At 53.4% G+C, this 27,307-nt stretch overlaps 3 protein-coding genes across 5 annotated transcripts in view; 1 reads left to right on the forward strand and 2 right to left on the reverse strand.

The window, feature by feature from the left end:
• The window catches only part of dgcr2 (DiGeorge syndrome critical region gene 2), a 79,827-nt gene extending 60,564 nt beyond the window's left edge, over positions 1–19,263 (reverse strand). Inside the window, exons 1-3 of one of the 3 annotated variants that reach the window (XM_067978119.1) lie at positions 19,052–19,263; positions 8,164–8,196; positions 3,652–3,774 (exon numbers count right to left, since the gene is read on the reverse strand). In XM_067978119.1, the coding sequence (XP_067834220.1) occupies positions 3,652–3,774; positions 8,164–8,196; positions 19,052–19,121 (226 nt within the window). In that variant the 5' untranslated portion in view covers positions 19,122–19,263. The remainder of the gene's footprint in view (positions 1–3,651; positions 3,775–8,163; positions 8,197–19,051) is intronic. The other 2 variants (XM_067978117.1, XM_067978118.1) reach the window with 2 other exon arrangements.
• Positions 19,264–19,331: 68 nt separating this feature from the next.
• Positions 19,332–20,081, reverse strand: LOC137310151 (uncharacterized). The gene has a single exon (XM_067978124.1). It carries the CDS (start codon positions 20,079–20,081, stop codon positions 19,332–19,334), a length of 750 nt encoding a protein of 249 aa, XP_067834225.1.
• Positions 20,082–21,081: 1,000 nt separating this feature from the next.
• On the forward strand, positions 21,082–22,077 carry LOC137310152 (salivary glue protein Sgs-3-like). The gene has a single exon (XM_067978125.1). The coding sequence runs from the start codon at positions 21,082–21,084 to the stop codon at positions 22,075–22,077; it is 996 nt and encodes a 331-aa protein (XP_067834226.1).
• Positions 22,078–27,307: the final 5,230 nt, after the last annotated feature.

Below are 27,307 nucleotides of genomic sequence, written 5' to 3' on the forward strand. Positions count from 1 at the left end.
TCACCCCCGACCCTGAACCGACCCCTCACCCTCTCCCCCGGCCCCTCACCCCCGACCCTGAACCGACCCCTCACCCCCGACCCTGAACCGACCCCTCACCCCCGACCCTGAACCGACCCCTCACCCCCGACCCGACCCCTCACCCTCTCCCCGACCCTGAACAGACCCCTCACCCTCTCCCCGACCCTGAACAGACCCCTCACCCTCTCCCCGACCCTGAACAGACCCCTCACCCTCTCCCCGACCCTGAACAGACCCCTCACCCTCTCCCCGACCCTGAACAGACCCCTCACCCTCTCCCCGACCCTGAACAGACCCCTCACCCTCTCCCCGACCCTGAACAGACCCCTCACCCTCTCCCCGACCCTGAACAGACCCCTCACCCTCTCCCCGACCCTGAACAGACCCCTCACCCTCTCCCCGACCCTGAACAGACCCCTCACCCTCTCCCCGACCCTGAACAGACCCCTCACCCTCTCCCCGACCCTGAACAGACCCCTCACCCTCTCCCCGACCCTGAACAGACCCCTCACCCTCTCCCCGACCCTGAACAGACCCCTCACCCTCTCCCCGACCCTGAACAGACCCCTCACCCTCTCCCCGACCCTGAACAGACCCCTCACCCTCTCCCCGACCCTGAACAGACCCCTCACCCTCTCCCCGACCCTGAACAGACCCCTCACCCTCTCCCCGACCCTGAACAGACCCCTCACCCTCTCCCCGACCCTGAACAGACCCCTCACCCTCTCCCCGACCCTGAACAGACCCCTCACCCTCTCCCCCGACCCCTCACCCTCTCCCCGACCCTGAACAGACCCCTCACCCTCTCCCCCGACCCCTCACCCTCTCCCCGACCCTGAACCGACCCCTCACCCCCGACCCTGAACCGACCTCTCTCCCTCTCCCCAACCCTGAACCGACCCCATACCCTCTCCCCGACCCTGAACCGACCCCTCACCCTCTCCCCGACCCTGAACTCTCCAAAACTCCCCCACTCACTCCCGCCGTAACTCTTCCACACGCCCCGTAACCGTGTCCTTAATTTTCCTTTTACCCTTTCTGTTCTTGCACAGGCCCTGCTTATAGTGTGGTCGCCTTTTCCCAAATGTTCCCTGACTTTAGGTGGGCTGTTTGTTCCACTTCATCATCCAGAACCAGGTGAAGCAGTGCTTCTTTCCTTGTTGCAATAGCAACACATTGACTCAGGTAATAGTCCTTAACACAATGAAAAAAGACCTTTTTTAAAAAATAAAGAAACAGCTACAAACATTTCTTCTATCCCAGTCGATTTGGATGATTAAAATTTTGTACAATTCTAACTACTGTTAATACACACCCCTCTAATTTTCCACAAACTTCATCCTCCATTTCCTTTCCACTGTGTGGCATTCCCGATCCCTCGTTAGCCATCATAGTGATTCTGTTTGGTTCATTTCGCTATTTAAATCCTCATCTTCTAATGCTATGATATTGTCTCTAATTAATTGCATCAATCAATCAGCTGCATCAATCAATCAGCTGCATCAATCAATCAGCTGCATCAATCAATCAGCTGCATCAATCAATCAGCTGCATCAATCAATCAGCTGCATCAATCAATCAGCTGCATCAATCAATCAGCTGCATCAATCAATCAGCTGCATCAATCAATCAGCTGCATCAATCAATCAGCTGCATCAATCAATCAGCTGCATCAATCAATCAGCTGCATCAATCAATCAGCTGCATCAATCAATCAGCTGCATCAATCAATCAGCTGCATCAATCAATCAGCTGCATCAATCAATCAGCTGCATCAATCAATCAGCTGCATCAATCAATCAGCTGCATCAATCAATCAGCTGCATCAATCAATCAGCTGCATCAATCAATCAGCTGCATCAATCAATCAGCTGCATCAATCAATCAGCTGCATCAATCAATCAGCTGCATCAATCAATCAGCTGCATCAATCAATCAGCTGCATCAATCAATCAGCTGCATCAATCAATCAGCTGCATCAATCAATCAGCTGCATCAATCAATCAGCTGCATCAATCAATCAGCTGCATCAATCAATCAGCTGCATCAATCAATCAGCTGCATCAATCAATCAGCTGCATCAATCAATCAGCTGCATCAATCAATCAGCTGCATCAATCAATCAGCTGCATCAATCAGTCCATCTCCAGCATTCTGCTGCTTTACACCTTCATGCTCCTGCTCAGTGCTTGTCAGTCTATTCTCCAGGAGCTGGTCATTCTGCTGTTTTAGGGCAGAGAACTCAAGTAAGGTTGCAGTCAGCTTATCCTCCAAAAGATGCATATTCTGTTGTTTCAGGGATGAAAGCTCTTGGTTTGCAACCACCACCAGCCCACCACAAGTTCCAATTTGACATCTGCCATCCTGTCCTTCAATAACTGTATGCCCCACTGTTTTAAGGTAGCAAGTTCCTGGCCTGCATTAGCCAGCCTGTGCATCAAGAGCTCAATTAGTCTCCCCTTTCAGGGCTCTAAATTCCTGTTTCATGTCCTCCAACAGCTGTCCGTTTCGCTGCTTCAGAGCTGAAAGTTCCTGTTCAGTGTCTGCTATTTGGTTCTCCAAAAGCCAGATCTTTTGTCTTTGAAAAAGCTCTAAGCTCCCTTTCAGCATCATTCAACTTGTCCTGCAATAAACTAACGTACAGATTCAGATCTGGGTACTCGTGCCCAATCAGCTTGTCCTTCAACAGCCCTCCCACCAGGTCTCGGTCAAGCACGCTGTTCCAATTTCTGTTCATTTTCTATTCACATATCCCAGAAATTTAATCCAAAGTCTCAGAATTTGTTGAGAACTCTAATAAGTTTTGTGTCCCTTCCAATAGGATTAAAGTGTGATCTTCTAGGACTCCTGACTAACCCCTCAGCACAGGCTCAACAAACAAGTGACGGGCTCCATCCACCTCTCCTGCATGTTGCGATCAGAAAAATAATCACAACAATCAGTACAATGGCACTACCAACAGAGCCGAGGGTTCATCTCCCGAGCAAACTGGCTGGGCGGGCCAATTAACTCTTCCCTTCTGAGATCAATGCCACTGAGCATGAGTAATGTCAGGTCTCATCAACAAACCGAAATGGGTGAAGCGATGGAACTTTTACACACCAAATTATTCTAAAATTTCAACAGTTCCAAATCATCAGTGCGCGTACAGTATGCTATGCAGAATAGGAGTAAGTTATTAGAGAACACAAGGTCAGCAGAAATACGCATCAATTTCAAACTGCATTCACAAAAACACCATACATAAATCAATCCTGTTCACAAAGAGTACTTTCTATAATTACGTTAGAGTTCTGAATCAAAGCTGATCTATGATATCCTAGTTCACGTGAAAATGGGGTTAAGAGAAAAGCTGGAAAGATAAGCAACCTTGAGACCCAGCTCAGCCCCAGGGAGCATCCTGGAAATTAAAGGACAGGCAAACTGCACTGGAACAGGCCATTGCTGACAGTGCTGGACAGAAAACCAACACCCTCCTCCCCCAAGTGCCGCGCAGGCCGACGGCCGGCCCTGGCGTCACCTGCATTTGTATAAATGTAGTCCATGTAACAAGACAGCAACTATAAAATAAAGGAGCTATTTACACACACGATCACATGTAACACACAATCCCACAGTTCAGTAGTTTACCTGGGCAATCCAGCTCATCACTGCCATCTTCACAGGTCTGCCAGCCATCGCAGTGCCACGTTAGAGGAATACATTGAATAGTGCCAGCCTTACAAGCAAACTCTCCAGGGGTGCAGCGCAGCTCTGTGAAAGGCAAGGCAATACTCAGTTACCAACGGTCAGACTGTTCATCCAAATGATACTGGTACACTACTCCCATTATTTAAGTAATGAACTGTTAGAGGTGTTGCTGCACACTAAGTGTTTGAGTTGTGACAAGCACTGCAGGGAACACAGAGATCATCTCAGTGCACGTTAGTGAAAACACAGCACTAAAAAGAAAACCTACTAACGGTGGGAACCGGAAACAAAAAGAGAACATGTTGCAAATAAACAACTGGCTCTTGTGAGAAACATAGAAAACAGGAGCAGGAGTAGGCCATTCGGCCCTTCGAGCCTGCTCCGTCATTCAAAATGATCAGGGCTGATCCTCTATCTCAATACCATATTCCATAACCCGTCAAGCTTTTTGTGTCCAGAAATCTATCCAGCTCCTTCTTAAATATATTCAGTGACTTGGCCTCCACAGCCTTCTGTGGTAGAGAATTCCACAGGTTCACCAGCCTCTGAGTGAAGAAATTTCTCCTCATCTCAGTCCCAAATGTCCGACCCCGTATCCTGAGACTGTGACCCCTCTTTCTGGAACCCCCCCAGCCAGGGGAAACATCCTCCCTGCATCCAGTCTGTCTAGCCCTGTCAGAATTTTATATGTTCCAATGAGATCCCCTCTCATTCTTCTAAACTCGAGTGAATACAGGCCGAGTCGACCCAATCTCTCCTCATACGACAGTCCTGTCATCCCAGGAATCAGTCTGGTGAACCTTCGCTGCACTCCCTCTATGACAAGTATATCCTTTCTTAGGTAAGGAGACCAAAACTGCTCACAATACTCCAGGTGTGGTCTCACCAAGGCCCTGTACAACTGCAGTAAGACATCCTTGCTCCTGTACTCAAATCTACTTGCAATGAAGGCCAACATACCATTTGTCTTCCTAACTGCTGGCTGCACCTGCATGTTTGTGGCAGAAAAGGCAGCTTTTTAAAAAATTATTCGTTCATGGGATGTGGGCATCGCTGGCGAGGTCAGCATTTATTGCCCATCTCTAATAGCTCGAGGTGGTGGTGGCGAGCCGCTTTCTTGAACCGCTGCAGTCCGTGTGGAGTTCCAGGATTTTGACCCAGCGACAATGAAGGAACGGCGATATATTTCCAAGTTGGGATGGTGTGTGACTTGGAGGGGAACATGCAGGTGATGTTGTTCCCATGTACCTGCTGCCCTTGTCCTTCTAGGTGGTAGAGGTCGCGGGTTTGGGAGGTGCTGTCGAAGAAGCCTTGGCGAGTTGCTGCAGTGCATCCTGTGGACAGTACACACTGCAGCCACTGTGCGCCGGTGGTGAAGGAAGTGAATATTTAGGGTGGTGGATGGGGTGCCAATCAAGCGGGCTGCTTTGTCCTGGATGGTGTCGAGCTTCTTGAGTGTTGTTGGAGCTGCACTCATCCAGGCAAGTGGAGAGTATTCCATCACACTCCTGACATGTGCCTTGTAGATGGTGGAAAGGCTTTGGGGAGTCAGGAGGTGAGTCACTCGCTGCAGAATACCCAGCCTCTGACCTGCTCTCGTAGCCACAGTATTTATATGGCTGGTCCAGTTAAGTTTCTGGTCAATGGTGACCCCCAGGATGTTGTTGGTGGGGGATTCGGCGATGGTAATGCCGTTGAATGACAAAGGGAGGTGGTTAGACTCGTTCTTGTTGGAGATGGTCATTGCCTGGCACTTGTCTGGCGCAAATGTTACTTGTCACTTATGAGCCCAAGCCTGGATGTTGTCCAGGACTTGCTGCATGCAGGCACAGACTGCTTCATTCTCTGAGGGGTTGCGAATGGAACATCCCCATTTCTGACCTTATGATGGAGGGAAAGTCATTGATGAAGCAGCTGAAGATGGTTGGGCCTAGGACACTGCCCTGAGGAACTCCTGCAGCAATGCCCTGGGGCTGAGATGATTGGCCTCCAACAACCACTACCATCTTCCTTTGTGCTAAGTATGACTCCAGCCACTGGAAAGTTTTCCCCCCGATTCCCATTGACTTCAATTTTACTAGGGCTCCTTGGTGCCACACTCGGTCAAATACTGCCTTGATGTCAAGGGCAGTCCCTCTCACCTCACCTCTGGAATTCAGCTCTTTTGTCCATGTTTGGACCAAGGCTGTAATGAGGTCTGGAGCCGAGTGGTCCTGGCGGAACCCACACTGAGCATCGGTGAGCAGGTTATTGGTGAGTAAGTGCCACTTGATAGCACTGTCGACGACACCTTCCATCACTTTGCTGATGATTGAGAGTAGACTGATTGGGCGGTAATTGGCCAGATTGGATTTGTCCTACTTTTTGTGGACAGGACATACCTGTGCAATTTTCCACATTGTCGGGTGGATGCCAGTGTTGTAGCTGTACTGGAACAGCTTGGCTAGAGGCACAGCTAATTCTGGAGCACAGGTCTTCAGCACTACAGCCGGGATGTTTTCGGGGCCCATAGCCTTTGCTGTATCCAGTGCACTCAGCCATTTCTTGAAATCACGTGGAGTGAATCGAATTGGCTGAAGACTGGCTTCTGGATTGGTGGGGATATTGGGAGGCAGCCGAGATGGATCATCCATTCGGCATTTCTGGCTGAAGATGGTTGCAAACGCTTCAGCCTTGTCTTTTGCACTCACGTGCTGGACTCCGCCATTGTTGAGGATGGGGATGTTTACAGAGCCTCCTCCTCCCGTTAGTTGTTTAATTGTCCACCACCATTCACGACTGGATGTGGCAGGACTGCAGAGCTTTGATCTGATCCGTTGGTTGTGGAATCGCTTAGCTCTGTCTATAGCATGTTGCTTCCGCTGTTCAGCAAGCATGTAGTCCTGAGTTGTAGCTTCACCAGGCTGGCACCTCATTTTTAGGCACGCCTGGTGCTGCTCCTGGCATGCTCTTCTACACTCCTCATTGAACCAGGGTTGATCCCCTGGCTTGTTGGTAATGGTAGAGTGAGGAAAATGCCGGGCCATGAGGTTACAGATTGTGCTGGAATACAATTCTGCTGCTGCTGATGGCCCTCAGCGCCTCATGGATGCCCAGTTTTGAGCTGCTCGATCTGTTCCAAATCTATCCCATTTAGCACGGTGGTAGTGCTACACAACACGTTGGATGGTGTCCTCAGTGCGAAGACGGGACTTCGTCTCCAAGAGGACTGTGCGCTGGTCACTCCTACCAATACTGTCATGGACAGATGCATTTACGGCAGGTAGGTTGGTGAGGACGAGGTCAAGTAAGTTTTTCCCCTCGTGTTGGTTCACTCACCACCTGCCGCAGGCCCAGTCTAGCAGCTATGTCCTGTAGGACTTGGCCAGCTCGGTCAATTGTGGTGCTACCGAGCCACTCTTGGTGATGGACATCGAAGTCCCCCACCCAGAGTACATTCTGTGCCCATGCTACCCTCAGTGCTTCCTCCAAGTGGTGTTCAACATGGAGGAGGACTGATTCATCAGCTGAGGGAGGACGGTAGGTGGTAATCAGCAGGAGGTTTCCTTGCCCATGTTTGACCTGATGCCATGAGATTTCATGGGGTCCAGAGCCAATGTTGAGGACTCCCAGGGCCACTCCCTCCTGACTGTATATCACTGTGGGTCTGGAGTCACATATAGGCCAGACCGGGTAAGGACGGCAGGTTTCCTTCCTTAAAAGGACATTAGTGAACCAGATGGGTTTTTATGACAATCCGGTAGTTTCATGGCCACCATTACTGATACGAGTACTTTATTGTGTGGTGGGATCTTTCATCAGTGTATCGAGACTGCGTACATTGCACATCATCCAGGAGCATCCCAGCTCACCTGTCCCCTCCCGGGGCAACGGGAGAGCCCGGACAGGAGGCCGGGGCAACGGGAGAGCCCGGACAGGAGGCCGGGGCAACGGGAGAGCCCGGACAGGAGGCCGGGGCAACGGGAGAGCCCGGACAGGAGGCCGGGGCAACGGGAGAGCCCGGACAGGAGGCCGGGGCAACGGGAGAGCCCGGACAGGAGGCCGGGGCAACGGGAGAGCCCGGACAGGAGGCCGGTCTGCAATATTAGGAATCAGGGCTTTTCCAGGTGGCCCTGGTTAAATCCTACATTCATCGAGACACTTGTAAGGAACACAAGACCCATCCAAACGCTAACCTATCTTCCCCTGTCGGATGATGTGTGTTTCCAGTACTCTGTGTTTACATCTAAAAGAGAGACCAGACAGTTCCTTTGTCAGAACCACAGCTGCCAGTACTGACGGGACTACATCCAAAAAGGTTTGCCTGTCTTCTCTCAGATGCTGACAGACTTGCCGTTTGATTTTTCCTTTTACTCGGTTTTTATTTCAGTCGTTATGTAATGTTGAAGAAATTCCATGTCACTGACAACAATGTGCAATTTTAATTTTCAAGTACTGTTGTAAAACACTCACCTGACAAAAGTCTCGCCAGACCTAGCCGTGGGCCTGTAACAAAGACAGAACGAGCAGTTTAAAATGGCAAACCAGGATCTGTGGACATGACTACACATTTATTGGAACAGAGGGACTTTTCCAGCTAACAGTTGAGGGACCTTACTTTGGTTCTATCCTCCAATTACAATGCCGCATTTTTTAAAAAGATAAACACAGCGAGTCAGATACCTCTTGCCCAACACAGCCCGTGTGTTCCAGACCTAGCTAAACCTGGCCTTTAAATCCACATGCCATATGCTGAAACCTCATTCAGGCCTTTGTTGCAGAATTGACTATTCCAATGCTCTCCTGGCCGGCCTCCCATCTTCCACCCACCGTGAACTTGAGCTCATCCAAAACTCTACTGCCCGTATCCTAACTCGCACCAAGTCCCGTTCACCCATCACCCCTGTGCACGCTGACCTCCAATGGCAACATCTCAATTTTAAAATTCTCATCCTTGTTTTCAAATCCCTCCATGGCCTCGCCCCTCCCTATCTCTGTACCCTCCTCCACCCTACAACCCTCCTAGATCTCTACACTCCTCCTATTCTGACCTCTTGCACATCCCCGAGTTTCATAGTATGATGCAGCACAGGAGGCCATTCGAGTCTGCTCTTTGAAAGAGCTATCCAATTAGTCTCAGTCCCCTGCTCTTTCCCCGTAGCCTTGTAATTTTTTTCCCTTCAAGTATTGATCCAATTCTCTTTTGAAAGTTATTATTGAATCAGGCAGTGCATTCCAAATCATAACAACTCACTGCGTAAAAAATGTTTCCTCATGTTACCTCTGGCTCCTTTGCCGATCACCTTAAATCTGTGTCCTCTGGTTACCGACCCTTCTGTCACTGGAAGCAGTTTATCCTTATCTGTTAAAACCGGTCATGATTTTGAACACCTCTATCAAATCTCCTCAACTTTGCCAATGTACAGAAGCAGTGTTAGCTGGCCCCACCTGACACCCCTTCGTTTGCTGAGCAGTGTAGTGCTCGAGGGTCTCTCTCGAAAGGCTATGCTACCTTTTCTCCCTCCAGGTGCCAGCAGTTTGTCCTGATGTGCATTCCTAACATTTCCAGTTTCTAGCTCCAATTTCCAGTATTTCTGCTGTTCCTTTGTAAGCGGTTGGAGCTGGGTACATTGTTGAAGGCTAGCTCATTCACTGGACTGCCCCACCATCCCTCGCTCCCCACGAGACAGGGGCAGCAGAGAAAGGGCAGGACTTACAGCAGACTGGTTCCAATCCAGTTAAACCTGGAGTCAGTTTGAAATAATAAGGCAGAGCTCCCCAACTTTTGTATTTCAGCCCTCGAGATTCCATTAGCCATTTTGATTATTTTTTGTACCTGTCCACTAGATTGTAGTGATTAGTGTACATGGACTCCCAAATCTCTCTGCTCATCTACAGTTTCTAGTCTCTCGCCGTTTAGAAAATAGTCTGATCCATCTTTTAGGTCCAGAGTGGATGGCCTTAAACTTTCCCACAAGAAGGCGGCTCACCACCACCTTCTCAAGGGCAATTAGGGATGGGCAATAAATGCTGGTCTTGACAGCGACGCCCACATCCCATGAATGAATTAAAAAATCTACCAGTTGAGCCCATTCACTTAGTCCATCAATGTCCCTTTGTAACTTCCTGCTCCCATCAACACTTACTCTATGTCTCCTAACGTCGACAGTGGCGGAGGAGGAGCCTTTCTTTCTCTCTCCCACAGAGCGGTCGGCAGCGGGGAAGGAGGAGCGGACCTGGTTGGAGCGGCGGCGAGTCGATAAAGGGAGCAGCGGAGGCCTGAGGTGAGTGATTAAACTCACCTACGTGAGTCTTTATCCCCAGCAGGGAAAGAGCTTCGCGGCTTTTTCAAAGGCAGGGGGCGGGGCCAATTCATTGGTACCCGTATATAGGTGGAGCGGTTGCTAAACCCGAGACACTACACGAGTAGTGACTCCCACCCTCCCACCTCCTCTAACCTTTTGGGGGGTAGAGGGAATTTAAAGGGTAGGTTCGATTTTATATTTTGTTTTCAGGGACTTAACTCCTGGACCCAAGATAAATAAGAAGCAAAAAGTAATCCAAGTGGGACGTCACCAAGGAAGAGGTGAGTATTTTCCTGCTGAATTTGTCTAAGGTTAGAGTTTGTGGATTCTCGGGTCTCTGTTGTGTAGTGGGGGACTGCTGTTCAGCAAGGGCCCTTGAGTATACCTTTTAATTGAAGTGAAATTGGTGGGATTCATTTAATTTGAATTAATTAGTTAAAGGGTAAGTCATGTCAGGACAGCCCAGCCCCGTGTTATGCTCTTCCTGCTCTATGTGGGAAATCAGGGACCCTTCCGGTGTCCCTGACGACCATGTGTGCGGGAAATGCATCCAGCTGCAGCTACTGACAAACCGCATTGCGGCACTGGAGCTGCGGATGGATTCATTATGGAGCATTCGCGATGCTGAAAACGTCGTGGACAGCACGTTTAGTGAGATGGTCACACCGCAGGTAAAGGTTGGACAGGCAGGAAGTAATTGGGTGACCACCAGGCAGAGTAAGAGGAGCAGGCAGGCAGTGCAGGGGTCCCCTGTGGCCGTCCCCCTCTCAAACAAATATACCACTTTGGATATTGTTGAGGGGGATGACTTATCAGGGGAAGGCAGCAGCAGCCAACTTCCTGGCACCAGGGGTAGCTCTGCTGCACAGGCTGGGAGGAAAAAGAGTGGAAGAGCTATAGTGGTAGGGGATTCTATCGTAAGGGGAACAGACAGGCGTTTCTGTGGCCGTAAACGTGACTCCAGGATGGTTTGTTGCCTCCCTGGTGCCAGGGTCATGGATGTCACTGAGCAGCTAAAGGGCATTCTCAAGGGGGAGGGTGAGCAGGCAGAGGTCGTGGTCCACATTGGGACCAACGACATAGGTAGGAAGGGAGATGAGGTCCTGCATCAAGAATTTAGGGAGCTAGGTAGCAGATTAAAGAGCAGGACCTCAAAGGTTGTAATCTCTGGATTACTCCCAGTGCCACGGGCTAGTGAGTATAGAAATAGGAGGATAGAACAGATGAATGCGTGGCTAAAGAGTTGGTGCAGGAGGGAGGGTTTCAGTTTCCTGGATCACTGGGCCTGCTTCTGGGGAAGGTGGGACTTGTACAAGTCGGACGGGTTGCACCTGAACCAGAGCGGGACAAATATCCTTGCGGGGAGGTTTGCTAGCACTGTTGGGGGGGGTTTAAACTAACTTGGCAGGGGGATGGGATACAGAGTGGAGCTACAATAGCCAAATGTAGAGAAAAAAACAAGTCAGCTTGGAAGACAGGGCAAATATGTGAGGGCAAGGCTGGATGGCATCTATTTTAATGCAAGGAGTCTTGCGAATAAGGAGGATGAACTGAAGGTGTTGATAAACACATGGGAGTATGATATTGTTGCTGTCAGAGACATGGTTGAGGGAGGGGCAAGACTGGCAGCTCAATATTCCGGGGTACAGAATCTTCAGGCGAGACAGAGGGGGAGGTATAAGAGGAGGGGGGGTCGCAATATTAATTAAAGAATCAATTACTGCCATAAGGAGGGATGATATATTAGCAGGTTCCTCTAATGAGGCCATATGGGTAGAGCTTAAAAACAAAAAGGGGGCAAGCACTTTGATGGGAGTGTACTATAGGCCCCCAAACAGTCAGGGGGAGATAGAGGAACAGATATGTAGGCAAATCTCAGAAAATTGTGCAAATAATAGGGTAATAATAGTGGGGGATTTCAACTTCCCCAATATTAACTGGGATACTCAGAGTGTAAAAGGCTTAGAGGGTACAAAATTCTTAACGTGCATCCAGGAGAGCTTTTTGAGCCAGCATGTCGAAAGTCCTACAAGAGAGGGGGCGGTACTGGACCTAATTCGAGGGAATGTGGCCGGCCAAGTGGAAGAAGTGCTAGTAGGTGAGCACTTTGGTGACAGTGACCATAATTCGGTGAGATTTAAGGTGGTCATGGAAAAGGACAGGGAGGGGCCGGAAATAAAGGTTCTAAATTGGGGGAAGGCCGATTTTAATAGGATAAGGCAGGATCTGGCCAAAATGGACTGGGATCAGCTGCTTGTAGGAAAATCCGCATCGGAGCAATGGGAGTCTTTCAGAAGGGAGATTGAGACCATACAATGGCAACATGTTCCCGTAAAGGTCAAGGGTGGTTCCAAGAACTCCAGGGAACCTTGGATGTCAGGGGATATACGAGAATGGATTAGGAAAAAAAGGAGGGCTTTTGGCAGATACAAAAGGCTAAAGACGGAGGAAGCCCGAGAGGAGTACAAAAAGTGCAGGGGGATACTTAAAAAAGAAATTAGGAGATCAAGGAGGGGCCATGAAATAACACTGGCGAGCAAAATAAAGGAAAATCCTAAGATGTTTTATAAGTATATTAAGGGTAAGGGAAAAAATAGGGCCCATTAGGGACAAAAATGGCAATCTGTGTGTGGAGCCGGCAGATGTAGGAGGGGTTCTAAATGAATTTTTTGCATCTGTTTTCACTATGGAGAAGGACGATGTAGACATAGAAATACGGCAGGGGGACTGTGATATACTCGAACATATTAACATCGAGCGGGAGGAGGTATTGGCTGTTTTAGCAGGCCTAAAAATGGATAAATCCCCAGGCCCAGACGAAATGTATCCCAGGCTACTGTGTGAGGCAAAGGAGGAGATTGCGGGGGCTCTAACACATATATTCAGAACCTCTCTGGCCACAGGGGATGTGCCAGAGGACTGGAGAACCGCTAATGTAGTACCATTATTCAAGAAGGGGAGTAGGGAAAAACCGGGGAACTACAGGCCAGTGAGCCTAACATCAGTGGTAGGAAAATTATTGGAAAAAATTCTGAAGGACAAAATTAGTCTCCACTTGGAGAAGCAAGGATTAATCAGGGATAGTCAACATGGCTTTGTCAAGGGAAGATCATGTCTGACTAATTTGATTGAATTTTTTGAGGGGGTGACTCGGCGTGTGGATGAGGGTAACACAGTGGATGTGGTATACATGGATTTCAGTAAGGCCTTCGATAAAGTCCCGCACAGGAGACTGGTCAAGAAGGTACGAGCCCATGGAATCCAGGGTGCCCTGGCACTTTGGATACAAAACTGGCTTAGTGGCAGAAGGCAGAGGGTGATGGTCGAAGGTTGTTTTTGTGACTGGAAGCCTGTGGCCAGTGGGGTCCCTTGCTGTTTGTGGTCTACATTAATGACTTGGATATGAATGTAAAAGGTATGATATGTAAGTTCGCTGATGATACAAAATTTGGTAGGGTGGTAAATAGCGAGGAGGATAGCCTCAGTCTGCAGGACGATATAGATGGGCTGGTCAGATGGGCGGAACAGTGGCAAATGGAATTTAACCCGGAAAAGTGCGAGGTGATGCACTTTGGAGGGACTAACAAGGCAAGGGAATACACAATGAATGGGAGGACCCTAGGCAAGACAGAGGGTCAGAGGGATCTTGGTGTGCAAGTTCACAGATCCCCGAAGGCGGCGGAACAGGTCGATAAGGTGGTAAAGAAGGCATATGGGATACTTGCCTTTATTAGCCGAGGCATAGAATATAAGAGCAAGGAGGTTATGATGGAGCTGTATAAAACACTGGTTAGGCCACAGCTGGAGTACTGTGTGCAGTTCTGGTCGCCACACTACAGGAAGGATGTGATCGCTTTGGAGAGGGTGCAGAGGAGATTCACCAGGATGTTACCAGGGCTGGAGCGCTTCAGCTATGAAGAGAGACTGGGAAGATTGGGTTTGTTTTCCTTGAAGCAGAGGAGGCTGAGGGGGGACATGATTGAGGTGTACAAAATTATGAGGGGCACAGATAGGATGGATACTAAGGAGCTTTTTCCCTTCGTTGAGGGTTCTATAACAAGGGGACATAGATTCAAGGTAAAAGGCGGGAGGTTTAGAGGGGATTTGAGAAAGAACTTTTTCACCCAGAGGGTGGTTGGAGTCTGGAACTCACTGCCTGAAAGGGTTGTGGAGGCAGGAACCCTCACAACATTCAAGAAGCATTTGGATGAGCACTTGAAATGCCATAGCATACAAGGCTATGGACCAAATGCTGGAATATGGGATTAGATTAGACAGGGCTTGATGGCCGGCGTGGACACGATGGGCCGAAGGGCCTCTATCCGTGCTGTATAACTCTATGACTCTATAACTTAGTGTCAGCTGTAAATTGGGATATACAATTCTCTGCTCCTTCATCCAAGCCCATGATAAATAGGGTGAAACATTGAGGCCCGCCAATCAGAGAACATACCCTTTATCCCCGCTCTCTGTCTCCAACCTTGCAATGCATGTCACAAAGCTACCTCCAATTCTGCACCCTTTTATTTTTGCTAAAAATCGGCGCCATGGATGAGATTGTTACCTGTGAGGGAGGGGAATTGGAGGCCCCTCGATACATCCATCCCCTACAGTAGAGTCAAATTCAAAGTAAAAGAGGAGGTAGTTGAGATACTCAATGGGCTAAAAATTGATAAAGAGGAGGTAGCAGGAAGGCTAGCTGCACTTAAAGTAGAGAAGTCACAGGTCCAGATGGGTTGCATCCTAGGTTGCTGAAGGAAGTACTGGCCATAATCTTCCAATCCTCCTTAGATACAGGGGTGGTGCCAGAAGACTGGGAATTGGCAATGTTACACCCTTGTTTAAAAAAGGGTGTGAGGATAAACTCAGCAACTATAGGCGAGTCAGGTTAACCTCAATGGTGGGGAAGCTTTTAGAAACGATAATCCAGGACAGAATTAACAGTCACTTGGACGAGTGTGGATTAATAAAGGAAAGCCAGCACTAACTTGACTGAGTTTTTCGATGAGGTAAGAGAGAGGGTAGATGAGGGCAATGCAGTTGATGTGGTGTTTATGGACTTTCAAAAGGCGTTTGATAAAGTGCCGCACAGTAGGCTTGTCAGCAAAATTGAAGCCCATGAAGTGGCAGTGTGGATATGAAATTGGCTGAGTGACAGGAAACAGAGAGTAGTGGTGAACGGTTGTTTTTCAGACTGGAGGTGTACAGTGGTGTTCCCCAGGTATCGGTACTAGGACCACTGCTCTTTTTGATGACTTGGACTTGAGTGTACAGGGCACAATTTCAAAATTTGCAGATGACTCAAAACTTGGAAGGGTAGTGAACAGTGAGGAGGATAGTGATAGACTTCAAGAGGGTATAGACAGGCTGGTGGAATGGGCGGACACGTGGCAGATGAAATTTAACGCAGAGCAGTGCGAGGTGATATATGTCGGAAGGAAGAATGAGGAGAGACAATATAAACTAAAGGGTACAACTCTAAAAGGGCACAGGAACAGAGAGACCTGGGGTGTATATGTGCACAAATCGATGAAGATGGCAGGACAGGTTGAGAAAGCAGTTTAAAAAAGCACACGGGATCCTGGGCTTTATAAATAGAGGCATAGAGTACAAAAGTATGGAAGTCATGATGAACCTTTATAAAACACTGGTTCGGCCACAACTGGAGTATTGTGTCCAGTTCTGGGCACCGCACTTTAGGAAAGATGTGAAGGCCTTAAAGACGATGCAGAAGAGATTTACTAGAATGATTCCAGGGATGAGGGACTTTAGTTATATGGATAGACTGGAGAAGCTGGGGTTGTTCTCCTTGGAACAGAGATGGTTGCCAGGAGATTTGAAAGAGGTATTCAAAATCATGAAGGGTCTAGACAGAGTAGATAGAGAGAAACTGTTCCCATTGGCAGAAGGGTCAAGAACCAGAGGATATAGATTTAAGGTGATTGGCAAAAGAACCAAAGGCGACATGAGGGAAAACTTTTTCACACAGAGAGTGGTTAGGATCTGGAATGCACTGCCCGAGGGGGTGGTGGAGGCAGATTCAGTCATGGCCTTCAAAAGGGAACTGGATAAGTACTTGGAGAAAAGAATTGCAGGACGACAGGGAGTGGGACGAACTGGATTGCTCTTACAAAGAGCCGGTATAGGCTCGATGGGCTGAATGGCCTCCTTCTGTGCTCTAACCATTCTATGATTCCGGTACGGCCCCTCGATACATCAATCACAGACAATACAGTGACACGCGGGCATCCCCCCCTCCCCAGTGACACGCGGGCATCCCCCCCTCCCCAGTGACACGCGGGCACCCCCCCCTCCCCAGTGACACGCGGGCACCCCCCCTCCCCAGTGACACGCGGGCATCCCCCCCCTCCCCAGTGACACGCGGGCATCCCCCCCTCCCCAGTGACACGCGGGCACCCCCCCCTCCCCAGTGACACGCGGGCACCCCCCCCTCCCCAGTGACACGCGGGCACCCCCCCTCCCCAGTGACACGCGGGCACCCCCCCTCCCCAGTGACACGCGGGCACCCCCCCTCCCCAGTGACACGCGGGCACCCCCCCTCCCCAGTGACACGCGGGCACCCCCCCTCCCCAGTGACACGCGGGCACCCCCCCCTCCCCAGTGACACGCGGGCACCCCCCCCTCCCCAGTGACACGCGGGCACCCCCCCCTCCCCAGTGACACGCGGGCACCCCCCCCTCCCCAGTGACACGCGGGCACCCCCCCCTCCCTCCCCAGTGATACGCGGGCACACCCCCCCTCCCTCCCCAGTGACACGCGGGCACCCCCCCCTCCCCAGTGACACGCGGGCACCCCCCCCTCCCCAGTGACACGCGGGCACCCCCCCCTCCCCAGTGACACGCGGGCACCCCCCCCCTCCCCAGTGACACGCGGGCACCCCCCCCCCCCCAGTGATACGCGGGCACCCCCCCCTCCCCAGTGATACGCGGGCACACCCCCCCCTCCCTCCCCAGTGATACGCGGGCACACCCCCCCTCCCTCCCCAGTGATACGCGGGCACACCCCCCCCTCCCTCCCCAGCGATACGCGGGCACACCCCCCCCTCCCTCCCCAGTGATACGCGGGCACACCCCCCCCTCCCTCCCCAGTGATACGCGGGCACACACCCCCCTCCCTCCCCAGCGATACGCGGGCACACACCCCCCTCCCTCCCCAGCGATACGCGGGCACACACCCCCCTCCCTCCCCAGCGATACGCGGGCACACCCCCCCCTCCCTCCCCAGCGATACGCGGGCACACCCCCCCCCTCCCTCCCCAGTGATACGCGGGCACACCCCCCCCTCCCTCCCCAGCGATACGCGGGCACACCCCCCTCCCTCCCCAGCGATACGCGGGCACACCCCCCCTCCCTCCCCAGCGATACGCGGGCACACCCCCCCCCCTCCCTCCCCAGCGATACGCGGGCACACCCCCCCCCCCCAGTGATACGCGGGCACACACCCCCCCCCCAGTGATACGCGGGCACACCCCCCTCCCTCCCCAGTGATACGCGGGCACACCCCCCCCTCCCTCCCCAGTGATACGCGGGCACACCCCCCCTCCCTCCCCAGTGATACGCGGGCACACCCCCCCCTCCCTCCCCAGTGATACGCGGGCACACCCCCTCCCTCCCCAGTGATACGCGGGCACACCCCCCTCCCTCCCCAGTGATACGCGGGCACACCCCCCCCTCCCTCCCCAGTGATACGCGGGCACACCCCCCCTCCCTCCCCAGTGATACGCGGGCACACCCCCCCCTCCCTCCCCAGCGATACGCGGGCACACACCCCCCTCCCTCCCCAGTGATACGCGGGCACACCCCCCCCCCTCCCTCCCCAGTGATACGCGGGCACACCCCCCCTCCCTCCCCAGCGATACGCGGGCACACCCCCCCCCCTCCCTCCCCAGCGATACGCGGGCACACCCCCCCCCCCAGTGATACGCGGGCACACACCCCCCCCCCAGTGATACGCGGGCACACCCCCCTCCCTCCCCAGTGATACGCGGGCACACCCCCCCCTCCCTCCCCAGTGATACGCGGGCACACCCCCCCTCCCTCCCCAGTGATACGCGGGCACACCCCCCCCTCCCTCCCCAGTGATACGCGGGCACACCCCCCTCCCTCCCCAGTGATACGCGGGCACACCCCCCTCCCTCCCCAGTGATACGCGGGCACACCCCCCCCTCCCTCCCCAGTGATACGCGGGCACACCCCCCCTCCCTCCCCAGTGATACGCGGGCACACCCCCCCCTCCCTCCCCAGTGATACGCGGGCACACCCCCCCCTCCCCAGTGATACGCGGGCACACCCCCCCCTCCCTCCCCAGTGATACGCGGGCACACACCCCCCCCTCCCTCCCCAGCGATACGCGGGCACACCCCCCCCTCCCTCCCCAGCGATACGCGGGCACACCCCCCCCCCCCAGTGATACGCGGGCACACACCCCCCCCCCAGTGATACGCGGGCACACCCCCCCCCCTCCCTCCCCAGTGATACGCGGGCACACCCCCCCCTCCCTCCCCAGTGATACGCGGGCACACCCCCCCCTCCCTCCCCAGTGATACGCGGGCACACCCCCCCCTCCCTCCCCAGTGATACGCGGGCACACCCCCCCCTCCCTCCCTCCCCAGTGATACGCGGGCACACCCCCCCCTCCCTCCCCAGTGATACGCGGGCACACCCCCCCCTCCCTCCCCAGTGATACGCGGGCACACCCCCCCCTCCCTCCCTCCCCAGTGATACGCGGGCACACCCCCCCCTCCCTCCCCAGTGATACGCGGGCACACCCCCCCCCCTCCCTCCCCAGTGATACGCGGGCACACCCCCCCCTCCCTCCCCAGTGATACGCGGGCACACCCCCCCCTCCCTCCCCAGTGATACGCGGGCACACCCCCCCCTCCCTCCCCAGTGATACGCGGGCACACCCCTCGCCGCACACACCCACACCCACACCTAGCACCTCAGTATCCTGGGGTAATCGGTTGGCCCCGGCCCCGGCCCCCGCTCCCGCTCCCCGGCCTTTCCTGCCGGGTCCTCGGTCCCCGCCCCCGTTACCTGGGCGCTCCGTCTCCGCCACAGCCACGATCAGCAGCAACAGCAAAGGGATGTCGGGTTTGGGCCACATTTATCCGCCAGGCATCCTCCGGCCGGCTGCTCCGGCTCCGGCTCCGGCTCCAGCCCCCGGCCCCTCTCTCAGGCTCGGGCTCCGGCTCCGGGAAACACATAAGATGGCGGCGGCACCGCGCCGAGCATCACGGGAGTGGGCGGGGCCTGTCGCTGGAGGCTGGGTCTGTTGCTAGGGGGCGGGGCCTGTCGGCAGGGGTGGGGTCCGTCGCTAGGGGCCGGGTCTGTCGCTCGGGCCCGGGGTCTGTTGCCAGGGGCCGGGTCTGTCGGCAGGGGGTGGGATCTGTCGGCAGGGGCCGGGTCTGTCGGCAGGGGGTGGGATCTGTCGGCAGGGGGTGGGCTCTGTCGGCAGGGGGTGGGATCTGTCGGCAGGGGGTGGGCTCTGTCGGCAGGGGGTGGGATCTGTCGGCAGGGGCCGGGTCTGTCGGCAGGGGGTGGGATCTGTCGGCAGGGGCCGGGTCTGTCGGCAGGGGGTGGGCTCTGTCGGCAGGGGGTGGGCTCTGTCGGCAGGGGGTGGGCTCTGTCGGCAGGGGCCGGGTCTGTCGGCAGGGGGTGGGCTCTGTCGGCAGGGGGTGGGCTCTGTCGGCAGGGGGTGGGCTCTGTCGGCAGGGGGTGGGATCTGTCGGCAGGGGGTGGGCTCTGTCGGCAGGGGGTGGGCTCTGTCGGCAGGGGGTGGGCTCTGTCGGCAGGGGGTGGGCTCTGTCGGCAGGGGGTGGGATCTGTCGGCAGGGGGTGGGCTCTGTCGGCAGGGGGTGGGCTCTGTCGGCAGGGGGTGGGCTCTGTCGGCAGGGGGTGGGCTCTGTCGGCAGGGGGTGGGCTCTGTCGGCAGGGGGTGGGCTCTGTCGGCAGGGGGTGGGCTCTGTCGGCAGGGGGTGGGCTCTGTCGGCAGGGGCCGGGTCCGTTGCCAGGGCCCGGGGTCCGTTGCCGGGGGTGGGAGAAGCACGGGGTCACCTCTGGGCATCGGGTAACCCAGCAACAACAACAACTTGCATTTATTTTGCGCCTTTAATGTAGTAAAACGTCCCGAGGTGCTTCACAGGAGCGATTATCAAACAAAATTTGACACCGAGCCACAGAAGGAGATATTAGGTCAGGTGACCAAAAGCTTGGTCAAAGAGGGAGGTTTTAAGGAGGGTCTTAAAGGAGGAGAGAGAGGCGGAGAGGTTTAGGGAGGGAATTCCAGAGCTTCGGGCCCAGGCAGCTGAAGGCACGGCCGCCAACGGTGGAGTGATTAAAATCAGGGATGCACAAGAGGCCGGAATTGGAGGAATGCAGAGATCTCGGAGGGTTGTCGGGCTGGAGGAGGTTACAGAGATCGGGAGGGGAGAGGCCATGGAGGGATTTGAACACAAGGATGAAAATCCGGCGTTCCCGGACCGGGAGCCAATGTAGGTCAGTGAGCACTGGGGGTGATGGGTGAACCGGACTTGGTGAGAGTTAGGATACAGGGCAGCAGAGTTTTGGATGAGCTCAAGTTTATGGAGGGTGGAAGATGGGACGCCGGCCAGGAGAGCATTGGAATATTCAAGTCTGGAGGTAACAAAAGTATGGGTGAGGTTTTCAACAGATGAGCTGAGGCGGGGCGGAGACGGGGTGTTGTTACTGAGGTGGAAATAGGTGGTCTTGGTGATGGAGAGGATATGGGGTCGGAAGCTCATCTGAGGGTCAAATAGTACGTCAAGGATGCGAACGGTCTGGTTCAGCCTCAGACAGTGGCCAGGGAGAGGGATGGAGTCGGTGTCTGGGGAACGGAGTTTGTGGCTGGACCAAAGACAATGGCTTCGGTCTTCCCAATATTTAATTGGGGGAAATTTTCGCTTATTGGAAAGCAGCATGACAAATCAGAGGCAGTGGAGGGGTCGAAAGACATGGTGGTGAGGTAGAACTGGGCATCGTCAGCATGCATGTGGAACCTGACCTGTTTTAGGATGATGTCGCCGTGGGGCAGCAGATGAGAGTAGATGAGAAATAGGAGGAGGCCAAGGATAGATCCTTGGGACACCCAACAACCCAGCACCAGGCAACCCAGCACCTGGCAACCCAGCACCTGGCAACCCAGCACCGGGCAACCCAGCACCTGGCAACCCAGCACCAGGCAACCCAGCACCTGGCAACCCAGCACCTGGCAACCCAGCACCGGGCAACCCAGCACCTGGCAACCCAGCACCGGGCAACCCAGCACCGGGCAACCCAGCACCTGGCAACCCAGCACCGGGCAACCCAGCACCGGGCAACCCAGCACCGGGCAACCCAGCACCTGGCAACCCAGCACCGGGCAACCCAGCACCGGGCAACCCAGCACCGGGCAACCCAGCACCGGGCAACCCAGCACCTGGCAACCCAGCACCGGGCAACCCAGCACCGGGCAACCCAGCACCGGGCAACCCAGCACCAGGCAACCCAGCACCTGGCAACCCAGCACCGGGCAACCCAGCACCGGGCAACCCAGCACCGGGCAACCCAGCACCGGGCAACCCAGCACCGGGCAACCCAGCACCGGGCAACCCAGCACCGGGCAACCCAGCACCGGGCAACCCAGCACCAGGCAACCCAGCACCTGGCAACCCAGCACCGGGCAACCCAGCACCTGGCAACCCAGCACCAGGCAACCCAGCACCAGGCAACCCAGCACCAGGCAACCCAGCACCTGGCAACCCAGCACCTGGCAACCCAGCACCAGGCAACCCAGCACCTGGCAACCCAGCACCAGGCAACCCAGCACCAGGCAACCCAGCACCAGGCAACCCAGCACCAGGCAACCCAGCACCTGGCAACCCAGCACCGGGCAACCCAGCACCGGGCAACCCAGCACCTGGCAACCCAGCACCGGGAATTCGACCAACCAGCTGGACAAATCAAGACATCAGCTTTTTATCCACACAAATGCCATCAGTGTCAAAGAGGCTGCTTCAAGTACCTCGACAGTATTTCCGTTTGCCGACAAAAGTGATACTTGATAGGAAAAAATTTGCAGGGCTATGTGGAAAGAGCAAGGGATTGAGACTAATTGGACAGCTCTTTCAAAAAGCTGCACAGGCACGATGGGCTGAATGGCCTCCTCTTGTGCTGTACCTACTATGATACTATGACACCAGAGACCCAACCCCGGAAAAATGGGCATCCAAAACCTGGCAAACCAGCAACCGAGTGCCCGGTGTTGAGTTCCCCGGTATCGGGTTCCCCAGTGCTGGGTTCCCCACTATTGGGCTCCCCAGTGCTAGGTTCCCCACTATCAGGTTCCCCGGTTCAAGGTGAATGGCGCAAGGTATCCAGTGCAGGGCGTCCGCTGCAGGGTTATCAGATTCCTGGTTCTCCATTTTCCTATTTTTCAGTATATCCCACGTTTCATGGTTGCACAAGAGGCCCGAATTGGAGGAACGCAGACATTTCGGAGGCTTAAAGGGCTATCGGTGATCGGAGAGATAGGGAAGGGCGAGGTCGTGGAGGAATTTGAGAACAAGGATGTAATCAATGTGTTGCTGGACTGGGAGCTAACGTAGGTCAGCAAGCACAGGGACGATAGGAGAACGAGACTTGGGAACGAAACACAAATGTGAAACACATTGTGTTTAACTAACTTGATTGAGTTTTTTGATGAGGTAACAGAGGCCAATGCAGTTGATGTGGTGTATATGGACTTCCAAAAGGCGTTTGATAAAGTGCCACATAATAGGCTTGTCATCAAAGTTGAAGCCCGTGGAATAAAAGGGACAGTGGCAGCATGGATATGAAATTGGCTAAGTGACAGAAAACAGAGAGTAATGGTGAACATTTGTTTTTCAGACTGGAGGGAGGTGTACAGTAGTGTTTCCCAGGGGTCGGTGCTGGGACCACTGCTCTTTTTGATATATATTAATGACTTAGACTTGGGTGTACAGGGCACAATTTCCAAATGACACAAAATTTGGAAGTGCAGTAAACAGTGAGGAGGATAGTGATAGATTTTGAGGATATAGACAGGCTGGTGGAATGGGCAGACACACGGCTGATGAAATCTAACACAGAGAAGTGTGACGTGATGCATTTCGGTAGGAAGAACGAGGCGAGGCAATACAAACTAGAGGGCACAACTCTAAAGGGGCACAGGAATAGAGAGATCTGGGGGGTATATGTGCACAAATCTTTGAAGATGGCAGGGCAGGTTGAGAAAGTGGTTAAAAAAGCATACGGGATCCTGGGCTTTATAAATAGATTTTACAACACCAAGTTATAGTCCAACAATTTTATTTGAAAATCACAAGCTTTCGGAGGCTTCCTCCTTCCTCAGGTGAATGTCAAGAAATCCTCGAACCTCTCGCATTTATAAATCACAGAACAATACCTGGTGATTACAGATAGTCTTTCCAACTGCCCGTTGCCAAGGCAATCAAAGTGTTCAGTCAGAGAGGTGTCACCTGCAGAACCCCCGAATATACAAACAACCAAAAAAAAGAGGCAGAAACATAGAAACATCCGGAAGGAAGAGAAAGACAGAGAATGACCCGTTATATTAAAAACAGATAACTTTTGTTCGCTGGTGGAGTTACATGTAGCGTGACATGAACCCAAGATCCCGGTTGAGGCCGTCCTCATGGGTGCAGAACTTGGCTATCAATTTCTGCTCGACGATTTTGCGTTGTCGTGTCTCAAAGGCCGCCTTGGAGTACGCTTACCCGAAGATCGGTGCCTGAATATCCTTGACTGCTGAAGTGTTCCCCGACTGGGAGGGAACCCTCCTGTCTGGCGATTGTTGCGCGGTGTCCGTTCATCCGTTGTCGCAGCGTCTGCATGGTCTCGCCAATGTACCATGCTCTGGGGCATCCTTTCCTGCAACATATGAGGTAGACAACGTTGGCCGAGTCACAGGAGTATGAACCATGCACCTGGTGGGTGGTGTCCTCTCGTGTGATGGTGGTATCTGTGTCGATGATCTGGCATGTCTTGCAGAGGTTACCGTGGCAGGGTTGTGTGGTGTCGTGGACGCTGTTCTCCTGAAAGCTGGGTAATTTGCTGTGAACAAAGATCTGTTTGAGGTTGGGTGGCTGTTTAAAGGCAAGTAGTGGAGGTGTGGGGATGGCCGTAGCGAGGTGTTCGTCGTCATTGATGACATGTTGAAGGCTGCGGAGAACATGGCGTCGTTTCTCCGCTCCGGGGAAGTACTGGACGACGAAGGGTACTCTGTTGGTTGCGTCCCGTGTTAGTCTTCTGAGGAGGTCTTTCGCTGTGGCCCGTCGGAACTGTCGATCGATGAGTCGAGCGTCATATCCCGTTCTTACTAGGGCGTCTTTCAGCGTCTGTAGGTGTCCATCGCGTTCCTCCTCGTCTGAGCAGACCCTGTGTATTCGCAGGGCCTGTCCATAGGGGATGGCCTCTTTGACGTGGTTAGGGTGGAAGCTGGAAAAGTGGAGCATCATGAGGTTGTCCGTGGGCTTGCGGAAGAGTGAGGTGCTGAGGTGCCCATCTTTGATGGAGATTCGTGTGTCCGAGAAAGAAACTGATTCTGAGGAGTAGTCCATGGTGAGCTTGATGGTGGGATGGAACTTGTTGATGTTATCATGTAGTCTCTTCAGTGATTCTTCGCCGTGGGTCCATAGGAAGAAAATGTCGTCTATGTATCTGGTGTATAGCGTTGGTTGGAGGTCCTGTGCAGTGAAGAAGTCCTGCTCGAACTTTGTAAATAGAGGCATAGAATACAAAAGCAAGGAAGTTACGATGGACCTTTATAAAACATTGGCTCGGCTACAACTGGAGTATTGTGCCCAGTTCTGGGCACCACACTTTAGAAAAGATGCGAAGGCCTTAGAGAGGGTGCAGAGGAGATTTACTAGAATGGTTCCAGGGATGAGGGACTTCAGTTACATGGATAGACTGGAGAAGCTGGGGTTTTTCTCCTTAGAGCAGAGAAGGTTGCGAGGAGATTTGATCGAGGTATTCAAAATCATGAAGGGTCGAGACAGAGTAGATAGAGAGAAACGGTTCCCATTGGCGGAAGGGTCAAGAACCAGAGGACACAGATTTAAGGTGATTGGCCAAAGAACCAAAGGTGATATGAGGAAAAACATTTTTACACAGCGAGTGGTTAGGATGTGGAATGCACTGCCCGAGGGGGTGGTGGAGGCAGATTCAATCATGGCCTTCAAAAGGGAACAGGATAAGTACTTGAAGAGAAAAAATCTGCAGGGCTACGGGGAAAGGGCGGGGGAGTGGGACTAGCAGAGAGTCTTGCAGAGAGCCAGCACGGGCTCGATGGGCCAAATGGCTGCCTTCTGTGCTTAACCTTTCCATGATTCTGTTAGTTAGGATACGGGCAACAGAGTTTTGGATGAGCTCAAGTTTATGGAGGATGGAAGATGGGAGGCCGGCTGGGAGAGGCTAGATGTAACAAAGGCATGGTTGAGGTTTAGGCAGCAGATGAGCTGAGGCACGGGCAGAGACGGACGATGTTACGGAGGTGGAAGTCGGCGGTCTTGGTGATGGAGCGGAGATAGGGTCAGAAGCTCATCTCAGTTAAATCGGATGTTGAGGTCGCAAACAGTCTGGTTCAGCCTCAGACTGTGGCCAGGGAGAGGGATGGAGTCGGTGTCTGGGGAACGGAATTTGTGGCGGGGCTGAAGACAATGGATTTGGTCGTTCCAATATTTAATTGGAGGAAATTTCTACTCATCCAATACTGGATGTCGGACAAACAGTGTGACAAATCAGAGTGAGCGGAGGGGTTGAGAGAGGTGATGGTGAGGTAGAGCTGGGTGTCGTCTGCGTACATGATGGAACCTGACGTCATGTTTTCGGATGATGTCGCCAAAGGGGAGCATGTAAATGAGAAATAGGAGGGGGCCAAGGATAGATCCTTGGGGGACCCCAGAGGTAACAGTGCTGGAGTGGGAAGAGAAGCCATTGCAGGTGATTCTCCGGCTACGACGAGATAGATAGGAATAGAACCAGGCGAGCACAGTCCCACCCAGCTGGACAATGGAGGAGAGGCGTTACAGGAGGAGGACATCAAAAGGTGGAGGTATGGGATCATCCTGGAATATAAAGATAACCCCCGGCTTCTCTTCACTACGAACCGTCTTCTTAAACCCCTCTCCCCTGCCCCCTCCACCCTCACCTCCAAAAACAAATGCGAGGAGCTCATGGACTTTGTGACTAAGATTGAGACCATCCGTTCAGCTGCCTCTGTCACTTCCCTCCCTTCCCCGAGCCCATCGAGCCAAACTTCCCCTCCATTTCCCCCCCTGCCCTAGCCCTGAACTCGCATCTTTCTCCAGTTTCTCTCCTATCTCCCATCATACCCTCTCCAAACTCATCCTGACCATGAGACCCACCTCCTGCTCCCTTTACCCTATTCCCACCAAACTGCTGACCACCCAGCTTCCCTTCCTGGCCCCCATGTAGCTGATATTGTTAACAGTTCCCTCTCCTCAGGCACTGCCGTCATCACCCTCCTCCTCAAAAAACCCCTCTGTCCCTGCAAACTACCGCCCCATCTCCAACCTCCCTTTCCTCTCCAAAGTCCTTGAACATGTTGTCGCCTCCCAAATCCGTGCCCATCTTTCCCGCAACTCCATGTTTGAATCCCTCCAATCAGGTTTCTGCCCCTGCCATAGTCTTGAAATGGCCCTTATCAACGTCACAAATGACATCCTATGTGACTGTGACCGTGGTAAACTCTCCCTCCTCATCTCTCTCCACCTGTCTGCAGCCTTTGACACGGTTGACCACACCATCCTCCTCCATTGTCCAACTGGGTGGGACTGCACTCGCCTGGTTCTATTCCTATCCAGTTGTAGCCAGAGAATCACCTGCAATGGCTTCTTTTCCCGCTCCCGCATTGTTACCTCTGGAGTCCCCCGAGGATCTATCCTTGGCCCCCTCCTATTTCTCATCTACATGCTGACCCTCGATGACATCATCCGAAAACACGTCAGATTCCACATGTATGCTGACATCACCCAGCTCCACCTCACCACCACCTCTCTCCGTCCCTCCACTCTCTCTGATTTGTCACACTGCTGATCTGACATCCGGTACTGGATGAGCAGAAATTTCCTCCAATTAAATATTGGGAAGACTGAAGCCATTATCTTCAGTCCCCGCCACCCACTCCATCCCTCTCCCCGGCCACTGTCTGAGGCTGAACCAGACCGTTCACAATCCCAACGTCCTATTTGACCCTGAGATGAGCTTCCGACCCCGTATCCGCTCCAT

This window comes from Heptranchias perlo, unplaced genomic scaffold, assembly GCF_035084215.1.
Source record: "Heptranchias perlo isolate sHepPer1 unplaced genomic scaffold, sHepPer1.hap1 HAP1_SCAFFOLD_228, whole genome shotgun sequence".
Taxonomy (NCBI): domain Eukaryota; kingdom Metazoa; phylum Chordata; class Chondrichthyes; order Hexanchiformes; family Hexanchidae; genus Heptranchias; species Heptranchias perlo.

Bases quoted from the DNA above. Each gene is read 5' to 3' on its own strand.
- LOC137310151 (XM_067978124.1), bottom strand. From the start codon at position 20,081: ATGCCCAGAGGTGACCCCGTGCTTCTCCCACCCCCGGCAACGGACCCC.
- LOC137310152 (XM_067978125.1), top strand. From the start codon at position 21,082: ATGAGAAATAGGAGGAGGCCAAGGATAGATCCTTGGGACACCCAACAA.